The sequence below is a fragment of the Scyliorhinus torazame genome, chromosome 12 (assembly GCF_047496885.1).
Source record: "Scyliorhinus torazame isolate Kashiwa2021f chromosome 12, sScyTor2.1, whole genome shotgun sequence".
Lineage (NCBI taxonomy): Eukaryota > Metazoa > Chordata > Chondrichthyes > Carcharhiniformes > Scyliorhinidae > Scyliorhinus > Scyliorhinus torazame.
In genome coordinates this window covers 199,324,723-199,345,700 of record NC_092718.1, presented here as the reverse complement: position 1 = coordinate 199,345,700, position 20,978 = coordinate 199,324,723, and the positions used below count along the sequence as shown (strand labels likewise).

At 44.3% G+C, this 20,978-nt stretch overlaps 1 protein-coding gene across 2 annotated transcripts in view; it reads left to right on the top strand.

Annotated features, from left to right (window-relative positions):
- gosr1 (golgi SNAP receptor complex member 1) overlaps positions 1 to 20,978 on the top strand; it is a 116,081-nt gene that overhangs the window by 9,907 nt on the left and 85,196 nt on the right. For both annotated transcript variants that reach the window (XM_072469650.1, XM_072469649.1), the window contains exons 4-5: positions 13,326 to 13,417; positions 19,173 to 19,247. In XM_072469650.1, the coding sequence (XP_072325751.1) occupies positions 13,326 to 13,417; positions 19,173 to 19,247 (167 nt within the window). The remainder of the gene's footprint in view (positions 1 to 13,325; positions 13,418 to 19,172; positions 19,248 to 20,978) is intronic.

Sequence of the window (20,978 nt, the reverse complement as noted above, 5' to 3'; positions counted from 1 at the left end):
CTATCACGTGCAGTTGGAGATATTCCTGATGTGCATGCCTCAGTTACACATTGGATAAATTGAATAAGACTTTGTGACAAAGATTTGAGGAGTAAAACACTTTTTTTGTTAGGAATAATGTACAGATTTATTTTAATTTATATTTTGTATTTGGGTGTTTGAGAAAGTTGAAACCTGGTTTTGGTTTCATTTGAAGGTTTTGTGAGATGGGTACTGCAAAGTTTGTACACATTTTAAAATTCGGTTTTGCAACGCTTGACGTCAAGAGATGGGTTACCAAGTGTTAGTAGTTTAGAAAAAACTGTGCAGTTCCCAGGCGACAGGGGTCCAGAATCTCTCAGACAGGAAAACACACAGGCAATTAGTGAGTGTATACCATAGCGTGCAGGTAGAAGATCTAATCTCTCTAATAAGAAATCCAGCCAGCCTGTTGGGGAACTGAGTTTAAGGATCTCCTGTTTGCTCTGAAGTTGAAATAATGAGTTTAGATTGCATCTTCTAGGTGCCTCAGAGTGATATCAGCTGAAGAAAAACATTGAGTGAATGTTCAGAAGTGTGCTGGAAGAAAACTGTTTGTAACTAGCTAACATAAGCAAGAAATCTTGATGTTGAGGCTTTGGTAAATATTCAATGGGGTTTTGTGTCTGTAAGGGTCTGGCTGTGGCAAAAGAAATAGTGAGAGTTTGAATAATTTTCTGCTATCTACTGGGATCTTTCCAACCTTTTTGTCTGGTGTAATATAGTTAATTTTCTATTGTTTAATAAACAATCTATTCTCCGCTTTAACAGTGTTAAATAAATTTGGGGAAAATTTAATCTTTTGGGTCTAAAATGAGATCTGCGAGGTGCAAATAGTGAAGTAAATGAACAAGATAAAATAATATCGATGTGATTAAGAGAGCAAAGTGGTGAGTTTAAAGAACGATGATGCACATAGGGTAAACGGTAGGAGAGATTGTAAATCTGGCAACGGGTTATAGGGCTTGATAATGGGTTGGAGGCGGTGGGTGGAGAGAGTAGAAGGATTTACAGTTGATTGATAGAGGAATTAACTGATTGACATTAATGCTGTATTGATTTTTAAATTTATTTTGTGTAGAAGCTGACAACTGTTATTGAGCATTTTGTTCCAATACGATGGTAGACGAAGGGCAATCAAATGGTCATTTACTGTACATTAATCAACATTATGCTGCTGGAACTGAATCAATTGCCGAACCATATCCGCTTGCAAATTTCCTCTATAGCCAGAGGAACTATTAATTTGCTATTTTATTCCATGTGTAAGGGAAGAAGAAATACAACTCTACGGCATCTTTGATTTAAGAGTATGAAAAACGTTGAATGTTGTTGGATTCCGTGTAACTCTGCACACAAAGCAGAGGCTTGTTTAAACCTTTTTAATATTAGTTCAAAATAGCTTGCACATATTAATATAATGCAGAGTTTCCTTATTTTTCATTTTACCTTTGACAAAATATTGAATTAGTTTATTACATAGATCTGTGTTCCATTTTTTCATTTTATGACACGGCTCTTGCATTTTGATGAAAATGACAAACACAATATGCATATGCTGGTAATGCAGCTTCTGAATGCATACCTCTGCAAATTCAAATCAAAATGATGGAAGAAACCATTAATTTCCATATTTGCTGAGTGGCATCTGAACTTACATTATTAACTTAGAAAGATTAGATCATCGCTACATGTAAATGGGGATAAATTTCCTGACGTGGAGATTTAATGGAGCAGTCTATACTGCTAATTGAGTGATAAATATGCTCCATTAAGTGCTGGATGTACAGACGACAACCTCAGCAAAAAGTGAAAGGTGGCTGGAAGTAATAGCTCTCCAAGAAAGGGACATTTTGCATTTTAATTAGGCGCGGCTGTGAGGATCCACTGGTAACCCATTAAAAGGTACTTGAAAGTAATATGTCTCATCCTTTGTATAAAACTTTGCATCATCCATTCACTAAAATTACATTTCACAAATTGACAGTTTCACAATAAAAGATCACAGCTGTCGATAACTATTTTCTCGACATAAAATTAATGAAGGTATCCCACGTTTCTGTTAATAGTGGAGACGTCCTTTACACACTACAATAAAATTGAAATAAACAGGTTAAAATTTATTTTAATTAGCTTGGTCTATGAGGTGCTGAACAGGTCAATATATTTGTAAATGTATTTAAGTTTCCTAATTTCAAAATATTTTGAAATATTAAAGAGAAATGAGCTGGGAATCCACAGTACAAAAAAAAAAATCAATCGTTTATCCACATGTCTGTTAACTCCTTTGGGAGTTGATTGAACATCAGCAACATCTGCTCTCGCTACCAGAAGGGAAGCAGTTTGCTGGTGTGTGGCGTTTCATCTGCTTGCAAATTTGTCTGTGACTGAATCTGTTAATTTCGGAGTTCTGGGATTTTGGATCCAGGATTGGGAAGGATCATGATGGTCAATTCTGTGAAAACAGCACACTTCAGACATGAGACCAGATGATATCCAGCAAGCTGCCATGAGTTGCAGACTACTGATAATCAGAGTTTTTCTTCAGAAAGTGTACCAGCACGGTAGCACAGTGGGTAGCACTGTTGCTTCACAGCACCAGAGGGTCGCAGGTTCGATTCCTGGCATGGGTCACTGTCTGTATGGAGTCTGCACGTTCTCCCCGGGTCAGCATGGGTTTCCTCCGGGTGCTCCGGTTTCCTCCAAGTCCCGAAAGACGTGCTTGTGAGATGAATTGGACGTTCTGAATTCTCCCTCCGTGTACCCGAATAGGTGCCGGAATGTGGCGACTTGGGGCTTTTCACAGTAACTTCATTGCAGTGTTAATGTAAGTCTACTTGTGACATATTATAAGTATAATGTAAATAATGTAGGAAAATGGAAATATAGTACTTTCAAAAGAGTTCCAGGTAATTTGAATTATCTGGTAGTCTGTACAAAAATTTGACACCTTTCCTCTCAATAATGGACTGGCATTCAAGCTTCGGTACATTGAGTATGTTCGTGCCATCCATAAAATTTACCAGTTCACTACATCATGAACTTGTCATGAACTAATGTAATTATTTTAAGGTCCCCCCCCCCCCCCCCCGCCCCCCTCCATAAAAAGAATCAATCATGTCAGGCAGCATCTGTGGAGAGAAAAAAATTGATGACCTTCATAGAATCTCTACAGTGCAAAAGGAGGCCTTATGGCCCTTTGAGTCTGCACTGACCCTCTGAAAGAGCACCTTACCTAGTAATTACTTAGTAATATGGAAAATTAACTACAAGTACTTCAGAAGGGAACAATCAGTTTGATGGCTCTTCACGGGAAGAACATTTTTTGCTGTAAAAAGAGAACTGGTAGAGTGCTTTGAGCCGGAAACCAACTAAGGACTGAACTGGCGGGTTTTCTCACTGACTGGACTGAAAATGGAGACGAAATGTGTAATTCATTGTGAATTTAACTACTTGCAAGCCTTGGTGGCTGCATACAAACATTTGAGGCTTTGTTCTAGTCATTGCTTTGTCCTTTTCAGGATACCTGTTGCGTGGTTACGACCATAATCTGAATGTGGCCCAAGTATTTCTAATTTACGGAGTGAATAATAATTTTGGCCTATTTCAGTCTTTTGTAAGACACTTATTTAATTATCTAATTTAAACACAAAAATTGCAGGAACATTATCCATTTTTGAATTTCATTCTCTTTACGAAACCACAATGTCTTGGACACGTCGGTTATTAAGAACTATTCACTTTGGCCAACAAATATTACTTTTTGACTCCTATGGTGACAATGTAGATCAAGCTAATAAAATTGCCGATGTAAGTCAGAACAAACTGGATCACACTGGTCTGGATTTTACGGGGCACCAGTATTCTAATTGATTATGGTCGAGACTTCTGCTGCCGTCCAGGCAGTTAGTCCCGTCTTAGAGAGCTGTCGGCAAATCTTGTCATCCTAGCAGTGCCAGGTACCACCGGTGGTCACTGCTGGGATTACAGGCAGTCCCTGAGCAAGAGGAGATTATGGAGCTGGATTTCAAGGTAAGTTTGGGGTATGGCTAGGTTGGTGAGGGGAGTGGAGGCTGGTTTTGAGATGCTGTTTGGGGGATAGATAAGGGGCTGTATTACTTTTTTTTGGTGGGGTGGGGGCCTGTGCCTCAGGCACAGGGAACCAAAAAAGGTTCTTCTCTTGCCCGACACCAGCCTGCACAGTAAAAGTTGACTGGCTACTTACCTAGCATGGACCGCCTCCTGCCTTGCGTAAAATAGCAAGTGGCCATTAATTGCCCATTTAAGGGCCTCAATAGATCCAAGGGTGGGCCTGACACCTCCCCGCCCACTGTAAAACAGGAGGTGGTGCGGGAATGTGGTAGGAAGGCTGTGGATTGGCTTTTACAAGCCTTCAAACATGCCAGGTGGGGACTAAAGTCCAGCCCAGTATTTCTGTTTACCCGAATCACAAATTTGTTTGTGCAATTTCAGAAATTGAATTGTCAAGTAGAACTGAATCTGTTTGTTATAGAAATGTGTAACTGGTCTGTCGACAGAGGAGATGCCTCGGGAGCAATTAATGGTTTTGATAGATTTTTCTTTTTATTGCTAAATAACCAGAGCCAGTTGACCTACACTCAAAACTACCAAAGAATTGAGAGGAGATTTCGGAAAAAGGAATTGTATTAAAGCACTGGATGATGGCAAACTGGATATGGGATAGCTTGTGCAGAATGTCAGCATAGGTGAAATTGTTTGAGAGCGTAATGGCAAAATATTATATCCAGTATTTATGAATTGGTAAAAAGGACATAAACTAATAAGCACTGACTACAAGTTTTTGCATCTAATGTAAATGCCTTTAAAAGGAGTACATCCTTTCGAAGATGCAAAGCAGAACTTTATTATTGTAGAGTTCCTCTGAACGTAGGCATAGAATAAAGAAAAGTACAGCATAGGAACAGGCCATTCGGCAATCCAAACCTGCTGCCAGTCTAACTAAAACCTTCTGCACTTACGGGGCCCATATCCTTCTATTCCCATCCTAGTTATGTATTTGTCAAGACTCCCCTTAAACATCACTATCGTACCTACTTCTGCCACCATCTCCGGCAGTGAGCTCCAGGCACCCACTACCCTCTATGTTTTAAAAAAAAAAAAAAAAAAAAAATTCCCTCGCACATCTCCTCTAAACTTTGCCCCTCACACCTTATGTCCAATAATTTAAATTTTGGTAGTTTATATCCGCTAAATGTGCCCAGGGAAAAATTACTTAAGTTTGGCTACGGTTCTGCTTGCATCAGGCTAATATTTCAGTGCAGTTTGTGATTCTATATTCCATATTTATTACAGGGTTCCTTTCAAATATTCTTAACTCCCGTAATTGATCATAATTGGCATTGCTTAACAATACTGCCAAGGATCCACCTCTTTTCCTACCTCACCTCTTGTTTTCAAAAATAATTTGTGAAAAATAATTAATCAACATTGCGCAGGGGCAGAATATTGCAGATTGAACAAATGTTCTCTCTGAAAATGACATGTGGGTGTTCTATTCAGTGGGTTGGTTCTGAATTTATAAAAGGCTACGACACTAACTGGTGTCAATTAGGGTTCAATTCTTGCCTTTGCAAAGGAAAGGAATACTTGCTGTTGTATTTCACATTACATGAAGCCAATATTAGCTGCAAATGAAAGTTTGTGCCATTGCTGTCCCCTTGTTGCAATGTTTTGTTAATTTGGTCAGATGTTACAAAGAAGAATTTTCAGTAGGACTTCTTTTTGTAGTCTCATTATTGCAGTACAATTGCCAGTGCCATTTGTGATTTTGGCAGCAGAGCTTTAATCAAGGTATATGCTTCATATGCCGTGGGCAGCACGATAGCACAAGTGGATAGCACTGTGGCTTCACAGCGCCAGGGTCCCAGGTTTGAATCCCCGCTGGGTCACTATCTATGCGGAGTTTGCACATTCTCCCCGTGTCTGCGTGGGTTTCCTCCGGGTGCTCCGGTTTCCTCCCACAGTCGAAAGACGTGCAGTTTAGGTGGATTGGCCATGATAAATTGCCCTTAGTGACCAAAACGGGGTTATTGGGTTACGGGGATAGGGTGGAAGCGACGGCTTAAGTGGGTCGGTGCAGACTGGATGGGCTGAATGGCCTCCTTCTGCACCGTTTGTTCTGCACTGTATGTTCTATCATAGAATCATAGAAGTTTACAGCATGGAAACAGGCCCTTCGGCCCAACCAGTCCATGCCGCCCAGTTTTTACCATTAAGCTAGTCCCAGTTGCCCGCACTTGGCCCATAACCCTCTATACCCATCTTACCCATGTAACTATCTAAATGCTTTTTAAAAGACACAATTGTACCCACCTCTACTACTACCTCTGGCAGCCCATTCCAGACACTCACTACCCTCTGAGTGAAGAAATTGCCCCTCTGGGCCCTTCTGAATCTCTCCCCTCTCACCTTAAACCTATGCCCTCTAGTTTTAGACTCCCCTACCTTTGGGAAAAGATGTTGACTATCTACCTTATCTATGCCCCTCATTATTTTATAGACCTCTATAAGATCACCCCTAAGCCTCCTACGCTCCAGGGAAAAAAGTCCCAGTCTATCCAGCCTCTCCTTATAACTCAAACCATCAAGTCCCGGCAACATCCTAGTAAATCTTTTCTGCACTCTTTCTAGTTTAATAATATCCTTTCTATAATAGGGTGACCAGAACTGCACACAGTATTCCAAGTGTGGCCGTACCAATGTCTTGTACAACTTCAACAAGATGTCCCAACTCCTGTATTCAATGTTCTGACCAATGAAACCAAGCATGCCGAATGCCTTCTTCACCACCCTGTCCACCTGCGACTCCACCTTCAAGGAGCTATGAACCTGTACTCCTAGATCTCTTTGTTCTATAACTCTCCCCAACGCCATACCATTAACTGAGTAGGTCCTGGCCTGATTCGATCTGCCAAAATGCATCACCTCACATTTATCTAAATTAAACTCCATCTGCCATTCGTCGGCCCACTGGCCTAATTGATCAAGATCCCGTTGCAATCCTAGATAACCTTCTTCACTATCCACTGTGCCACCAATCTTGGTGTCATCTGCAAACTTACTAACCATGCCCCCTAAATTCTCATCCAAATCATTAATATAAATCACAAACAACAGTGGACCCAGCACCGATCCCTGAGGCACACCACTGATCACAGGCCTCCAGTTTGAAAAACAACCCTCTACAACCACCCTCTGCCTTCTGTCGTCCAGCCAATTTTGAATCCAATTGGCAACCTCACCCTGGATCCCGTGAGCTTTAACCTTCTGCAACAACCTACCATGCGGTACCTTGTCAAAGGCTTTGCTAAAGTCCATGTAGACAACGTCTACTGCACTGCCCTCATCTACCTTCTTGGTCACCCCCTCAAAAAACTCAATCAAATTTGTGAGACATGATTTTCCACGCACAAAGCCATGCTGACTGCCCCGAATCAGTCCTTGCCTCTCTAAATGCTTGTAGATCCTGTCTCTCAGAATACCTTCTAGCAACTTACCTACTACAGACGTTAGGCTCACCGGTCTGTAGTTCCCAGGCTTTTCCCTGCTGCCCTTCTTAAGCAAGGGCACAACATTCGCCACTCTCCAATCTTCAGGCACCTCACCTGTGGCTGCCGATGATTCAAATATCTCGGTTAGGGGACCCACAATTTCCTCCCTAGCCTCCCACAACATCCTGGGATACATTTCATCAGGTCCCGGGGATTTATCTACCTTGATGCGCTTTAAGACTTCCAGCACCTCCTCCTCTGTAATATGCACACTTCTCAAGACATCACTATTTATTTCCCTTAGTTTCCTAACATCCATGCCTTTCTCCACCGTGAATACCGATGAGAAATATTCATTCAGGATCTCACCCAACTCTTGTGGCTCTGCACATAGATGTCCTTGTTGATCCTTAAGAGGCCCTACTCTGTCCCTAGTTACTCTTTTCCCCTTTATGTATCTGTAGAATCTCTTTGGATTCTCCCTTGCATTATTTGCCAAAGCAATTTCATGTCCCCTTTTTGCCCTCCTGATTTCCCTCTTAACTCTATCTTCATCTGTATGAGCTAAACAACCTGAAGAAATATCCTTTGGATACCACTTCCCTTCTCGAGACATCAGGACTTGCTGACTTTGTTTTCCCCGGCTGCAGACATAGTAGCCTAGATATTGGGAGCCACCGGTGAATGATCCTATCCCCTAAATGAATAGGCGCAAGGGCAGCACGATAGAGAACATAGAACATTACAGCGCAGTACAGGCCCTTCGGCCCTCGATGTTGCGCTGACCTGTGATCGTCCATATGTCTATCCAATGACCATTTGAACGCCCTTAGTGTTGGCGAGTCCACTACTGTTGCAGGCAGGGCATTCCACGCCCTTACTACTCTCTGAGTAAAGAACCTACCTCTGAATTCTGTCCTATATCTATCTGCCCTCAATTTAAAGCTATGTCCCCTCGTGCTAGACATCACCATTCGAGGAAAAAGGCTCTCACTGTCTACCCTATCCAATCCTCTGAACATCTTGTATGCCTCAATTAAGTCACCTCTTAACCTTCTTCTCTCTAACGAAAACAGCCTCAAGTCCCTCAGCCTTTCCTCATAAGATCTTCCCTCCATACCAGGCAGCATTCTGGTAAATCTCCTCTGCACCCTTTCCAATGCTTCCACATCCTTCCTATAATGCGGCGACCAGAATTGCACGCAATACTCCAAATGCGGCCGCACCAGAGTTTTGCACAGCTGCAACATGACCTCATTGCTCTGAAACTCAGTCCCCCTAACAATAAAAGCTAACACACCGTACGCCTTCTTAACAACCCTCTCAACCTAGGTGGCAACTTTCAGGGATCTATGTACATGGACACCGAGATCTCTCTGCTCATCCACACTGCCAAGAATCTTACCATTAGCCCAGTACTCTGTCTTCCTGTTATTCTTTCCAAAATGAATCACCTCACACTTTTCTGCATTAAACTCCATTTGCCACCTCTCAGCCCAACGCTGCAGCTTATCTATGTCCCTCTGTAATTTGTAACATCCTTCCGCACTGTCCACAACTCCCGACTTTAGTGTCATCTGCAAATTTACTCACCCATCCTTCTACGCCCTCCTCCAGGTCACTTATAAAAATGACAAACAGCAGTGGCCCCAAAACAGATCCTTGTGGTACACCACTAGTAACTTGACTCCAGTCTGAACATTTCCCATCAACCACCACCCTTTGTCTTCTTCCAGCTAGCCAATTTCTGATCCAAACTGCTAAATCATCCTGAATCCCATGCCTCTGTATTTTCTGCAGTAGCCTACCGTGGGGAACCTTATCAAACGCTTTACTGAAATCCATATACACCACATCAACTGCTTTACCCTCATCCACCTGTTTGGTCACCTTCTCAAAGAACTCTATAAGGTTTGTGAGGCACGACCTAGCCTTCACAAAACCGTGTTGACTATCTCTAATCAAATTATTCCTTTCCAGATGATTATACATCCTATCTCTTATAAACCTTTCCAAGATTTTGCCCACAACAGAAGTAAGGCTCACTGGTCTATAGTTACCGGGGTTGTCTCTACTCCCCTTCTTGAACAAGGGGACAACATTTGCTATCCTACAGTCTTCTGGCACTACTCCTGTAGACAAAGATGACTTAAAGATCAAAGCCAAAGGCTCAGCAATCTCCTCCTTCCCAGAGAATCCTAGGATAAACCCGGCCCAGGGGACTTATCTATTTTCACACTTTCCAGAATTGCTAACACCTCCTCCTTATGAACCTCAAGCCCTTCTAGTCTAGTAGTCTGAATCTCAGTATTCTCCTTGACAACATTGTCTTTTTCCTGTGTGAATACTGACAAAAATATATTCATTTAGCACCTCCTATCTCCTCGGACTCCACGCACAACTTCCCACTACTGTCCTTGACTGCCCCTACTCTTACCCTAGTCATTCTTTTATTCCTGACGTATCTATAGAAAACTTTAGGGTTATCCTTGATCCTACCTGCCAAAGACTTCTCATGTACCCTCCTGGCTCTTAGCTCTCTCTTTAGGTTCTTCCTAGCTAACTTGTAACTCTTGAGCGCCCTAACTGAACCTTCATGTCTCATCTTTACATAAGCCTCCTTCCTCTTGACAAATGTTTTGACTGCTTTAGTAAACCATGGTTCCCTTGCTCGACCACGTCCTCCCTGCCTGACAGGTACATACTTATCAAGGACACGCAGTAGCTGTTCCTTGAACAAGCTCCACATTTCCATTGTGCCAATCCCCTGCAGTTTTCCTCTTCATCCGATGCATCCTAAGTCTTGCCTCATCGCATCATAATTGCCTTTCCCCCAGATATAACTCTTGCCCTGCGGTATATACCTAATCCTTTCCATCACTAAAATAAACGTAATCGAATTGTGGTCACTATCACCAAAGTACTCACCTACCTCCCAATCTAACACCTGTCCTGGTTCATTACCCAGTACCAAATCCAATATGGCCTCGCTTCTCGTTGGCCGATCTACATACTGTGTCAGGAAACCCTCCTGCACACATTGGACAAAAACGGACCCATCTAAAGTACTCGAACTATAGCGTTTCCAGTCAATATTTGGAAAGTTAAAGTCCCCCATAACAGCTACCCTGTTGCTTTCTCTCCTATCCAGAATCATCTTTGCAATCCTTTCCTTTACATATCTGGAGCTTTTCCAAGGCCTAACAGGGTGACCTCTCCTTTCCTGTTTCTAACCTCAGCCCATGCTACCTCAGTAGACAAGTCCTCATCAAACGTCCTTTCTACCACCGTAATACTGTCCTTGACTAACAATGCCACCCATCCCCTTTTATCACCTTCCCTGAGCTTACTGAAATATCTAAACCCCGGCACCTGCAACAACTATTCCTGTCCCTGCTCTATCCATGTCTCCGAAATGGCCACAACATCGAATTCCCAGGTACCAACCCATGCCGCAAGTTCACCCACCTTATTCCGGATGCTCCTGGCATTGAAGAAGACACACTTTAAACCACCTTCCTGCCTGCACACACCTGCAACTTTGAAACCTTACTCATGACCTCACTACTCTCAACCTCCTGTATACTGGAGCTACAATTCAGGTTCCCAAGCCCCTGCTGAACTAGTTTAAACCCTCCCGACGAGCATTAGCAAATTTCCCCCCCAGGATATTGGTACCCCTCTGGTCCAGGTGTAGACCATCCGTTTGTAGAGGTCCCACCGACCCCAGAATGAGCCCCAATTATCCAGAAATCTGAAACCCTCCCTCCGGCACCATCCCTGTAGCCACGTGTTCAACTCCTCTCTCTCCCTATTCCTCGTCTCGCTAGCATGTGGCACGGGTAACAACCCAGAGATTATAACTCTGTTTGTCCTAGATCTAAGTTTCCACCCTAGCTCCCTGAATTCCTGCCGTGCATCCCTATCCCTTTTCCTACCTATGTCGTTGGTACCTTTGTGGACCACGACTTGGGGCTGCTCCCCCTCCCCCTTAAGGATCCCGAAAACACGATCCAAAACATCACGCACCCTGGCACCTGGAAGGCAACACACCAACCGCGAGTCTCTCTTGTTCCCACAGAATCTCCTATCTATCCCCCTAACTATGGAGTCTCCAATGACTAATGCTCTACTCTCCCCCTTCCCTTCTGAGCAACAGGGACAGACTCTGTGCCAGAGACCTGTACCCCATGGTTTACCCCTGGTAAGGCCCCCCCCCCCCCAAACAGTATCCAAAGCGGTATACTTGTTACGGGAACGACCACAGGGGATCCCTGTACTGACTGCTTCCTCCCAGCCCCCTCACTGTCCCCCATCTGTCTTTATTGTTCGGAGTAACTACATCCCTGAAGCTTCTTTCTATGACCACCTCTGCCTCCCGAATGATCCGAAGTTCATCCAGCTCCAGTTCCCTAACGCGGTTTCTGAGGAGCTGGATATGGGTGCACTTCCCACAGATGAAATCAGCAGGGACACTGACGGCGTCCCTCACCTCAAACATTCTGCAGGAGGAACATTGCACTACCTTCCCTGCCATCCCCTCTAGATAAAAAAAGAGAAAGAAAGAAAGAGCTTACCTGTTATTCACTCCCCTTCTCAGCAAGCACTCACTCAGCAACCTCTGCGCCCCGCACGATAACACCTGAGGAAAAATAAAAGAAAAACTACTTGCCAGTCACCAGCCAATCCCTTACCTGCAGGCTGTGACGTCACGGTTCAACTTCTACCTGCCCTCGAGCCTTCCCCTTGATCTTTACAGCGGTTTTTTTTTGGGTTAGAGGAGGGGGGTAGTGAGGGAAACACTGAAGAAGTGTTTCGGGTTTAAGTGTCACTTGACAACAGCTCCTCCACAAACCACCTTCAAGTTAGGATGACCACAATGCATGTATGCAAATTTCCCCCACAACAGCCAATCAGCATCTCTGCTCTACTGCCCTCTGCTGGATACTTGTCTTCACTTGAACAGCTAGGGTATCTTGCTCAGGTACACCTTCAAGTTAGGATGACCACAATGCACGTATGCAAATTTCCCCGCAACAGCCAATCAGCATCTCCACTCTACTGCCCTCTGCTGGATGGTGCAGTGGTTAGCACTGCTGCCTCACAGCGCCGAGGACGTGGGTTCGATCCCTGCCCCGCGTCACTGTCTGTATGGAGTTTGCACATTTTCCCTGTGTCTGCATGGGTCTCACCCCCCACAACCCCAAAATAAAGATGTGCAGGGTAGTTGGATTGGCTACGCTAAATTGGCCCGGAGTTAGAAAAAAAAAATTGGCTCCTCTAAATTTTGTTTTAAATAAATGAAATGGCCCATTGTGCATTCCATACTGGGTCTCAGGCTTTACAATCATCAAGCTGATGAGCTATCAGCACCAAATGGGTATCCCCAGGAAATAGCTGGTCCGCTATTTTCAGGCCAGCCCAATATGGCAAAGGGGGGCTTGGAACAGCTGTTAATTTGAATATGAAAAGAGCTTTCTCTGATGTGGGCCAGGCTGCCGCTTTTTGTACTTCTTTTATTTTCTTTTGTTTACTCCGACGCCTAAACCAATATCTTGGAAGCACACTTCCTGCTTTTGAAATCCCGGAAAGGTGTGCAGCTGAATTTCTCAACCATTTAGAAATGGGCCTGACTTCAAATTGATGGAGATTTTCCCAATTCCTAATGTAATATATGCGAAGTGTCTTTAAGGATGTGCAGTACAAGGATAAATGCACTAACATGGATAGATTATTCTAACTGTTCAGTAGTTTTAATTTGCTTTTTTTTTTCAGGATTATACACACGAGTTTAATAAAACCAAAGCAAACTTCATTGCAATCCGAGAACGCGAAGACTTGTTGGGATCAGTTCGGAAAGATATTGAGTAAGTGATTATTTAGCATAGACATGTAGAAGACATCGCCACACTGTTTCCACTTAGAACAGAAAGATGGAGCAAAGCTGGAGCCCATTTGGCCTATCTGATCCATGCCAGTTCCCTGTGGAGCAAGCCAGTCAGTCCCATTTCTCCCACTGTGTCTCTGTAGCCCTGCAGGTTTATTTCCTGCAAGTGTGCATCCCTTTTGAAATCATGTGAAATCGTGAGCAGGAGGTTCCAGGTCATTACCACTCACTGTGTAAAAAGGTTGTTCCTCGCATTCCCATCTGCATCTCACACCCAAAACCTTTAATCTGTGTCCCCCTCATCCTTGTACCATCAGCTGATGAGAAGTGATTTTCCTTGTCAAGCCTTTCATAATTTTGTACACTTCTGTTAAATCTTCCCTTGACCTCCTTTGCTCCATGGAGAGCAACACCAGCCTTTCCAACCAAATCTTGTAACTAACCCCCACTCCCCTGGAACCTCAAGTGTGGCGACCAGAACTGGCGGTGGTACTCTAGTTGGGGTCTAACCAGAATTTATTGAAAGTTCAGCATAACTTGCCTGCTCTTCCTTGTCTTTATTTATGCAGGCCAAGATCCAATACCCTTTGCTTAACTGCTGTCGATCTGTCCAGCCACCTTCAGAAACTGATGCACATGCACCTCCAGGTTCCTCTGTTCCTGCACACCCTTTAGAACTGGGCCATTACGTCTATATTGCGCCTCTCTATCCCCTCAGCCAAAGTGCATCACCTCACACTTCTCATCCTTGTGTTCAAACTCCTCCATGACTTTGCTTCTACTTAACTCTGTAACATTCGCTAGAATTACGACCGTCTCTGGACTCATCCAATTCTTGCCTCTTGCCCCTGATTTTCCTCACTCTCTAAACCTCCCTGCTCTTTTTGGGGAAGGGGTTGCATAGTGGTCCCGTCACTGGACTGGTGATCCTGAGACCCAGGTTAATACTCTGGGAGCTTGGGTTCAAATCCCACCACAACTGATGGTGGGAATTGAATCCAAAAACATTCAATCAATTAAACGTCTAATGATGACCATGAAACGATTGTCATAAAGCAAATTACTGCGGAAACAAAAAGTGCTGGACAATCTCCGCATGTGTGACAGGCTCTGTGGAGAGCGAATGGAGCTAACGTTTTGAGTCTGGATGACCTTTTGTCAGAATATTTCCGTCTCAAACATCAGCTCCGTTCTCGCCACAGATGCTGTCAGACCTGCTGAGAGTGACCATTGTCATAAAACCCCCCCACTAATATCCTTTAGAGAAGGAAATGTGCAGTCCTCCCCTGATCTGGACTATATGTGACTCCAGGTTGACAGCAGTGTGGTTGACTCTTAAATACCCTCTGAAATGATCTAGCAAACAACTTGATTGTATCAAACTGTAAAGTCAATAAAGAGGAAATAAATCCGACGTACCACCCTGCATCGACCTTGGCACTGGAAATGACGACAGCAAACCCAACCCCGTCGAACCAGCAAAGTCCTCCTTCCCAACATCTTGGGGATTTTTCCAAAATTGAGAGAGCTGTCTCAGACTAGTCATAGAATGTACAGTGCAGAAGGAGGCCATTCAGCCCATTGAGTCTGCACCGGCCCTTGAAAAGAGCACCATAATCAAGCCCATGTATCTACCCTATCCCCGTAACCCAGTAACCCCCACTTAACCTTTTTGGACACTAAGGGCAATTTAGCATGGCCAATCCACCTAACCCGCACCTCTTTGGTCTGTGGGAGGAAACCGGAGCACCCTGAGGAAGCCCACGCAGACACGGGAAGAACGTGCAGACTCCGCACAGGCAGTGACCCAGCCGGGAATCAAACCCGGGACCCTGGATCTGTGAAGCAACTGTGCTAACCACTATGCTACCATGCTGCCCCAGTCAAGCAACAGCCTTGACATAGTCACTGTCACGGAATCATATCTTACAGAAATCGTCCCGGGCACTACCATCACCATTGGCAGGTCAGACACAGCAGGCGGCGCAATGATATACAGTCAGGGAGTTTCCCTTGGCATTCTAACATCAACTCCAGACACTGTGAAGTCTCATGGCTTCAGGTCAAACATGGGCAAGGAAACCGCCTGCTGATTACCATATACCGTCCACCTTAAACTGATGAATCACTCTTCCATGTTGAACACAATTTGGAGGAAGCACTGAGGATGGCAGGGGCACAGCATGTCCTCTGGGTGGGGGACTTCAATGTCCATCATCAAGAGTAGCTCAGTAGCATCACTACTGACCGAGCTAGCTGAGTCCTAAAGCACATAGCTGCTAGACAGGGTCTGCGACTGGTGGTGAGGGAACCAACAAGAGAAAATCGTACTAGACCTCATCCTCCCCAATCTGCTTACTGCATATGCATCTGTCCATTACAATATTGGTAGGGTGACCACTGCACAGTCCTTTATGGAAACAAAGTCCAATCTTCACATTGACGGTACCTTCCATTGTGTTGTGTGGCACTACCATCGTGCTAAATGAGGTAGATTCAGAACAGAACTAACAACTCGGGACTAGGCATCCATGAAGTGAGAACTCTGCAGTAGCAGAATTGTACTAGGCCACAATCTGTAACCTCATGGGCCTAGTGTATACCCCACTCTGCCATCACCACCAAGCCAGGGGATCAACGCTGGTTCAACGAAGAGTGCAGGAGGGCATGCCAGGCGCAGCACCAGGCATACCTAAAAATGAGGTGTCGACCTGATGAAGCTACAACACAGGACTACCTGAATGCCAAACTACATAAGCAGCAAATGATAGACAGAGCTGTACAGTCCCACAACCAACAGATCAGATCTAAGCTCTGCTCTCCTGCCATATCCAGTTGTGAATGATGGTGGACAATTAAACAACTAACTGGGAGGAGGCTCCACAAATATTCCCATCCTCCACGATGGAGGAGCCCAGCACATATGCGCAAAAGACAAGGCTGAAGCATTCGCAATAATCTTCAGCCAAAAGTGCCAGGTGGATGATCCATCTCGGTCTCCTCCAGAGGGTCCCCCCAGCATCACATGCTAGCCTTCAGCCAATTCGATTCACCCCAAGAAATGGCTGAAGGCGCTGGATACTGCAAAGGGCTATGGGTTCTACATAATCAGGCAATAGTACTGAGGATTTGTGCTCCAGAACTTGCCTCGCTCTGAGCCAAGCTGTTCCAGTACAGATAAAACACTGGCATCTACCCAGCAATGTGGAAAATTGCCCAGGTATGCCCTTTACGCACAAATCAGGACAAGTTCAACCCAGCCAATTACTGCCCTATCAGTCTACTCTCAATCATTAGTAAAGTAATAGAAGGGTCAACAGCGCTATCAAGGGGTGTTTACTTAGGAATAACCTTGACACTGACACGTGCTGCTTCATCAATGATCTTCCTTCCAGCATAAGGTCAGATGTGGGGATGTTGGCTGATGGAGTGCACACCACTCGCAACTCCTCAGACATTGAACCAGTCCACGTGCAAATGTAGCAAGACCTGGACAATATCCAGGTTTGGGCTGACTAGTGGCAAGTAACATTCAAGTGCCAGGCAATGACCATTTCCAATAAGAGAGAATCAAACCAATGCCCTTTGGCATTCAATGGCATTACCATCACTGAATCCCCTACTATCAACATCCTGGAGGTTACCATTGATCAAAAACTGAACTGGATAAGCCATATAAATGGCTACAAGAACAGGTCAAAGGCTAGGAATCCTACAGCAAGTAACTCACTTCCTGAGTACCCAAAGCCTGCACAACATTTACAAGGAACAAATCAGGAGTGTAATGGAATACTCCCCCACTTACCTGGATGTGTGCAGATCCAACAACACAAGAAGCTCGACACCATCTATGACAAAGCCTAATTAATATGTACCCGTCCCACAAACATTCACTCCCTCCACACCAACGCACAGTAGCAGCAGTGTGTACCATCTACAAGATGTATTGCAGAAGCTCACCAAGGCTCCGTAGGCAACCCCATCTAAACCCACGACCACTACCATCTAAAAGGACAAGGGCAGCAGGTACATGGGAACATCACCACCTGGAAGTTGACATCCCAGTCACTCGCCACCCTGATTTGGGAATACATCGCCGTTCCTTCAGTGTTGCTGGGTCAAAATCCTGGAACTTCTTCCTGAACCGCGTTGTGGGTGTACCTACAACACCTTGACTGCAGCGTTTCAAGAAGGCAACTCACCAACACCTTAAGAGCAACTAATGATGGGCAACAAATGTTGGCTGAGTCAGCGAAACCCATAAAATGAATTTTAATTTAAAGATCTCTGACTTGTCCTAAATCCCCTTGCTGAGTTTCATCGATGGGTGTCACATTCTGTTTGAGAATGATCCCTGTGAAGCATCCTGGGTGTTTTACTATGTTAAAGGCCAAATAAGAAAAATGCAGATTGACTTTGCTTTAATTGTTGCCCAGTAGAGCCTTTCATTTGGTTTTATATTTTTGATTTCAATTAAATTGGGGATTGGGTGCATCTAGTTTTCATAGAGCAAAATCCTTCAGATGCGCAGCAAATATTTCATATGGATTTGGACGCTTGTAGCCACAACACGTTTGCACAATACGCCCATTCTTAGCATAAGATGCCCTTATAGTAGCTTGATTCTCACTTCCTGCTGCGTTTATTCTGGTTTGTGTATTCTGTTGAAGTGTATAGTGAGTGATGCATCAGCACTGCGATTTATGATATATTACATAACAGCATCTGAATAATGCACAGTGTACACCTTCCATTGCCAACAAGTACAGAAATTTCTCATTTAAAGTTATAGTTGGATTGACAAGTAAACTACTTAAGTGAATCAATTTTTTCCCATTAAAACTAATGTAAAAGCTGTTAGATTCTGTTAGACCTTCCTTATCATTAAAACAGTATTTGCAATATTGATAAATAAAATGACTTTTAAAATAAAATAGATTTTAATATGTTAACTTTCAACATGCAGTACTTCCTGTTCGCCGCGCACACCACTCTGAGGCCCTCCTGGTCGATGTGGGATCCTTCTTTTCGCCGGCCCTACGGCACGGCTTGCAGCCGCTCCTGACACCCTGCCCCGTCCCAAACTGAAGCTCCTCCCACTTACTGACTCCGCAGGCCCTCCCACCTCATACATGTTATGAAATCATAGCATAAACTGAGACATTTTGGATCTAAACTAATAAATTGTGGTGGTGAATAATTTGAAATATAAATTGACCAAAAAGATTTATCTTTTGTATATTTTATAAATGTACTACAAATCCTTTCCGTATGCATTAAACTCCAACACCATTAAGTGACTTTGACAGTGAAGCAGATGTGTATTATCAATGTTCAATTTATTTTCTATTTTGATTGAGTTAAAAATTAACAGATAATTTAGTAAAACAGCACTAATTACCCATGATACAGCGATCTATCCACTCTTACAGTAAATATATTAATTATAAAATGACTCGCGTTTTCAAGTGTCAAAATATCGACTGACGTGGAAACTCGGGTGAAAATATTTACCTTGTCAAAATGGTTTTTTAGCTTACTTCAGGTGTATTTAAATGCCAGAAAACTAAACTTGCCAGTGATCTGAAGGGATAATACTATAACCTGTCGGTCAAGTTAAAAATTAGAATTAACGTAGTACGCTGTGACAAATGTTTCTGTCGTGTGGATGCAAAGTAATAATACTTTATTATTTATCTTGGCCTTTTAATAAAGTCTTCATGTTTTAACTTTAGATCATACAAAAGTGGGTCAGGAGTAAACAACAGAAGAACAGAGCTGTTCTTGAAAGAACATGAACACCTTCGAAAGTAAGTTAATTTTAGTGTGTTTTTCAATGGTTGCTGGATTCATGCATCTCTGATGTCTAAAATCTAGATGAAGACTAAAGGAGGGCAATATGCGAAGCAAAGCATTGGAGAGAATTGCAGTTACGATGTAGTAATCTAATCAGGGTGTCCAGATGATATCATAAACTGCAAAAAGCTTGTGATCGCCAAGTTACAGGACAGCAGTTATGTATGTTACTCATCATTTAAACCGAGAGCCAATTTTGTTCACTTTGTCACAATATACACCAGTATATCATGGTGCAGACACACACACTGATGGACACACAGCAAGACCAATCAACACACACAACACCGCAGCCAATCACCAGTTAGAGCACACTCACTATATAGACAGAGGGCATCAGCGTTCCTGCTCATTCAGGATGCAGCCTCTCAGTAGGACAGAGCTTACAGCTTACAGCACAGTTCTTCACCATGTGCTGAGTGCATAGACTGGTTAGGACAGGCATAGGTCTTTAGTTTAATCTGACATCGTGTTAAGCTACAGTGAAAGTATGTTCAACAGTTTCTAACTTAATAAAATAGTGTTGCACTATTTTAAGTGTTGGTGGCCTGTATGTGTTCCACGGATCCAGAGCACCCAAAACATCATGATACCAGGAGTTGAAGGATGTTAGAACTTCTTAGACCTATCTGCAAGTGATCTGCCTTCCACCAGCATTCAGTCATCCTGCAAAATGGACAGCGTCCGCCCGCCGCCGCTGCCGCTCCGCATCACCGGTAACCTAGGGGCCAACTGGAAGATATTTAAACAACGCTTCCAGCTCTACCTTGAAGCCACAGACCGGGAAGCTGCCTCAGACACCAGGAAGATCGCTCTCTTCCTATCCACGGCCGGGGAACATGCCATCCACATTTTCAATTCTCTCACCTTTGCTGATGGTGAAGATAAATCAAAATTCAAGACGGTCCTCCTGAAGTTTGACAGTCACTGCGACATCGAGGTGAATGAAAGTTTTGAGCGCTATGTATTCCAACAACGTTTGCAGGATAAGGATGAACCTTTCCAGTCCTTTCTCACCCACCTCTGCATCCTTGCGCAGTCCTGTAATTACGGGCCCACCTCCGACTCCATGATACGCGACCAGATCGTTTTCGGTGTTCAGTCGGACCCCCTACGCCAGCAGCTCCTCAAGGTAAAGCAGCTCACCCTAGCGATTGCCATCGAGACCTGCGTGCTACATGAACACGCCACTAGTCGGTATTCCTACATCCAAGCGGCTGAAATGGCGCGGCAAGATCCCCACGAGGCAGAACGCGTCCAAGCAATCGAGCAACTCCAGGGCCCCAGCCTGGATGAGGGCGGCCATTTCGCGCGCTTTTCGCGAACTCCCGTGCTTGTGCGCACCGAACGAGGGGGCGTCGTCGTCGCCGAACGTACTGCGCAGGCGTGCATCACGTACGACCGAACCGCGCATGCGCGGTGACGCAGCGAACGTACTGACGCTACAACGTGCGGCAACTGTGGCTCCGCCCACTTAAAGCGGCAATGTCCTGCCAAATCCCGACGATGCCTGCAATGTGGCAAACTTGGCCGCTATGCCGCTTTATGCAGATCAGCCTGCCAACTCGTCGCTCCAGCCAGCCTCGCAGGAATGTCCGGGCCATTCAACCCACGATCACCGAGCCCGATTCGGACCTGCTACCCGATATTGACACTGAGGACCTGAAGGCGCCTTTTCAAGTCGG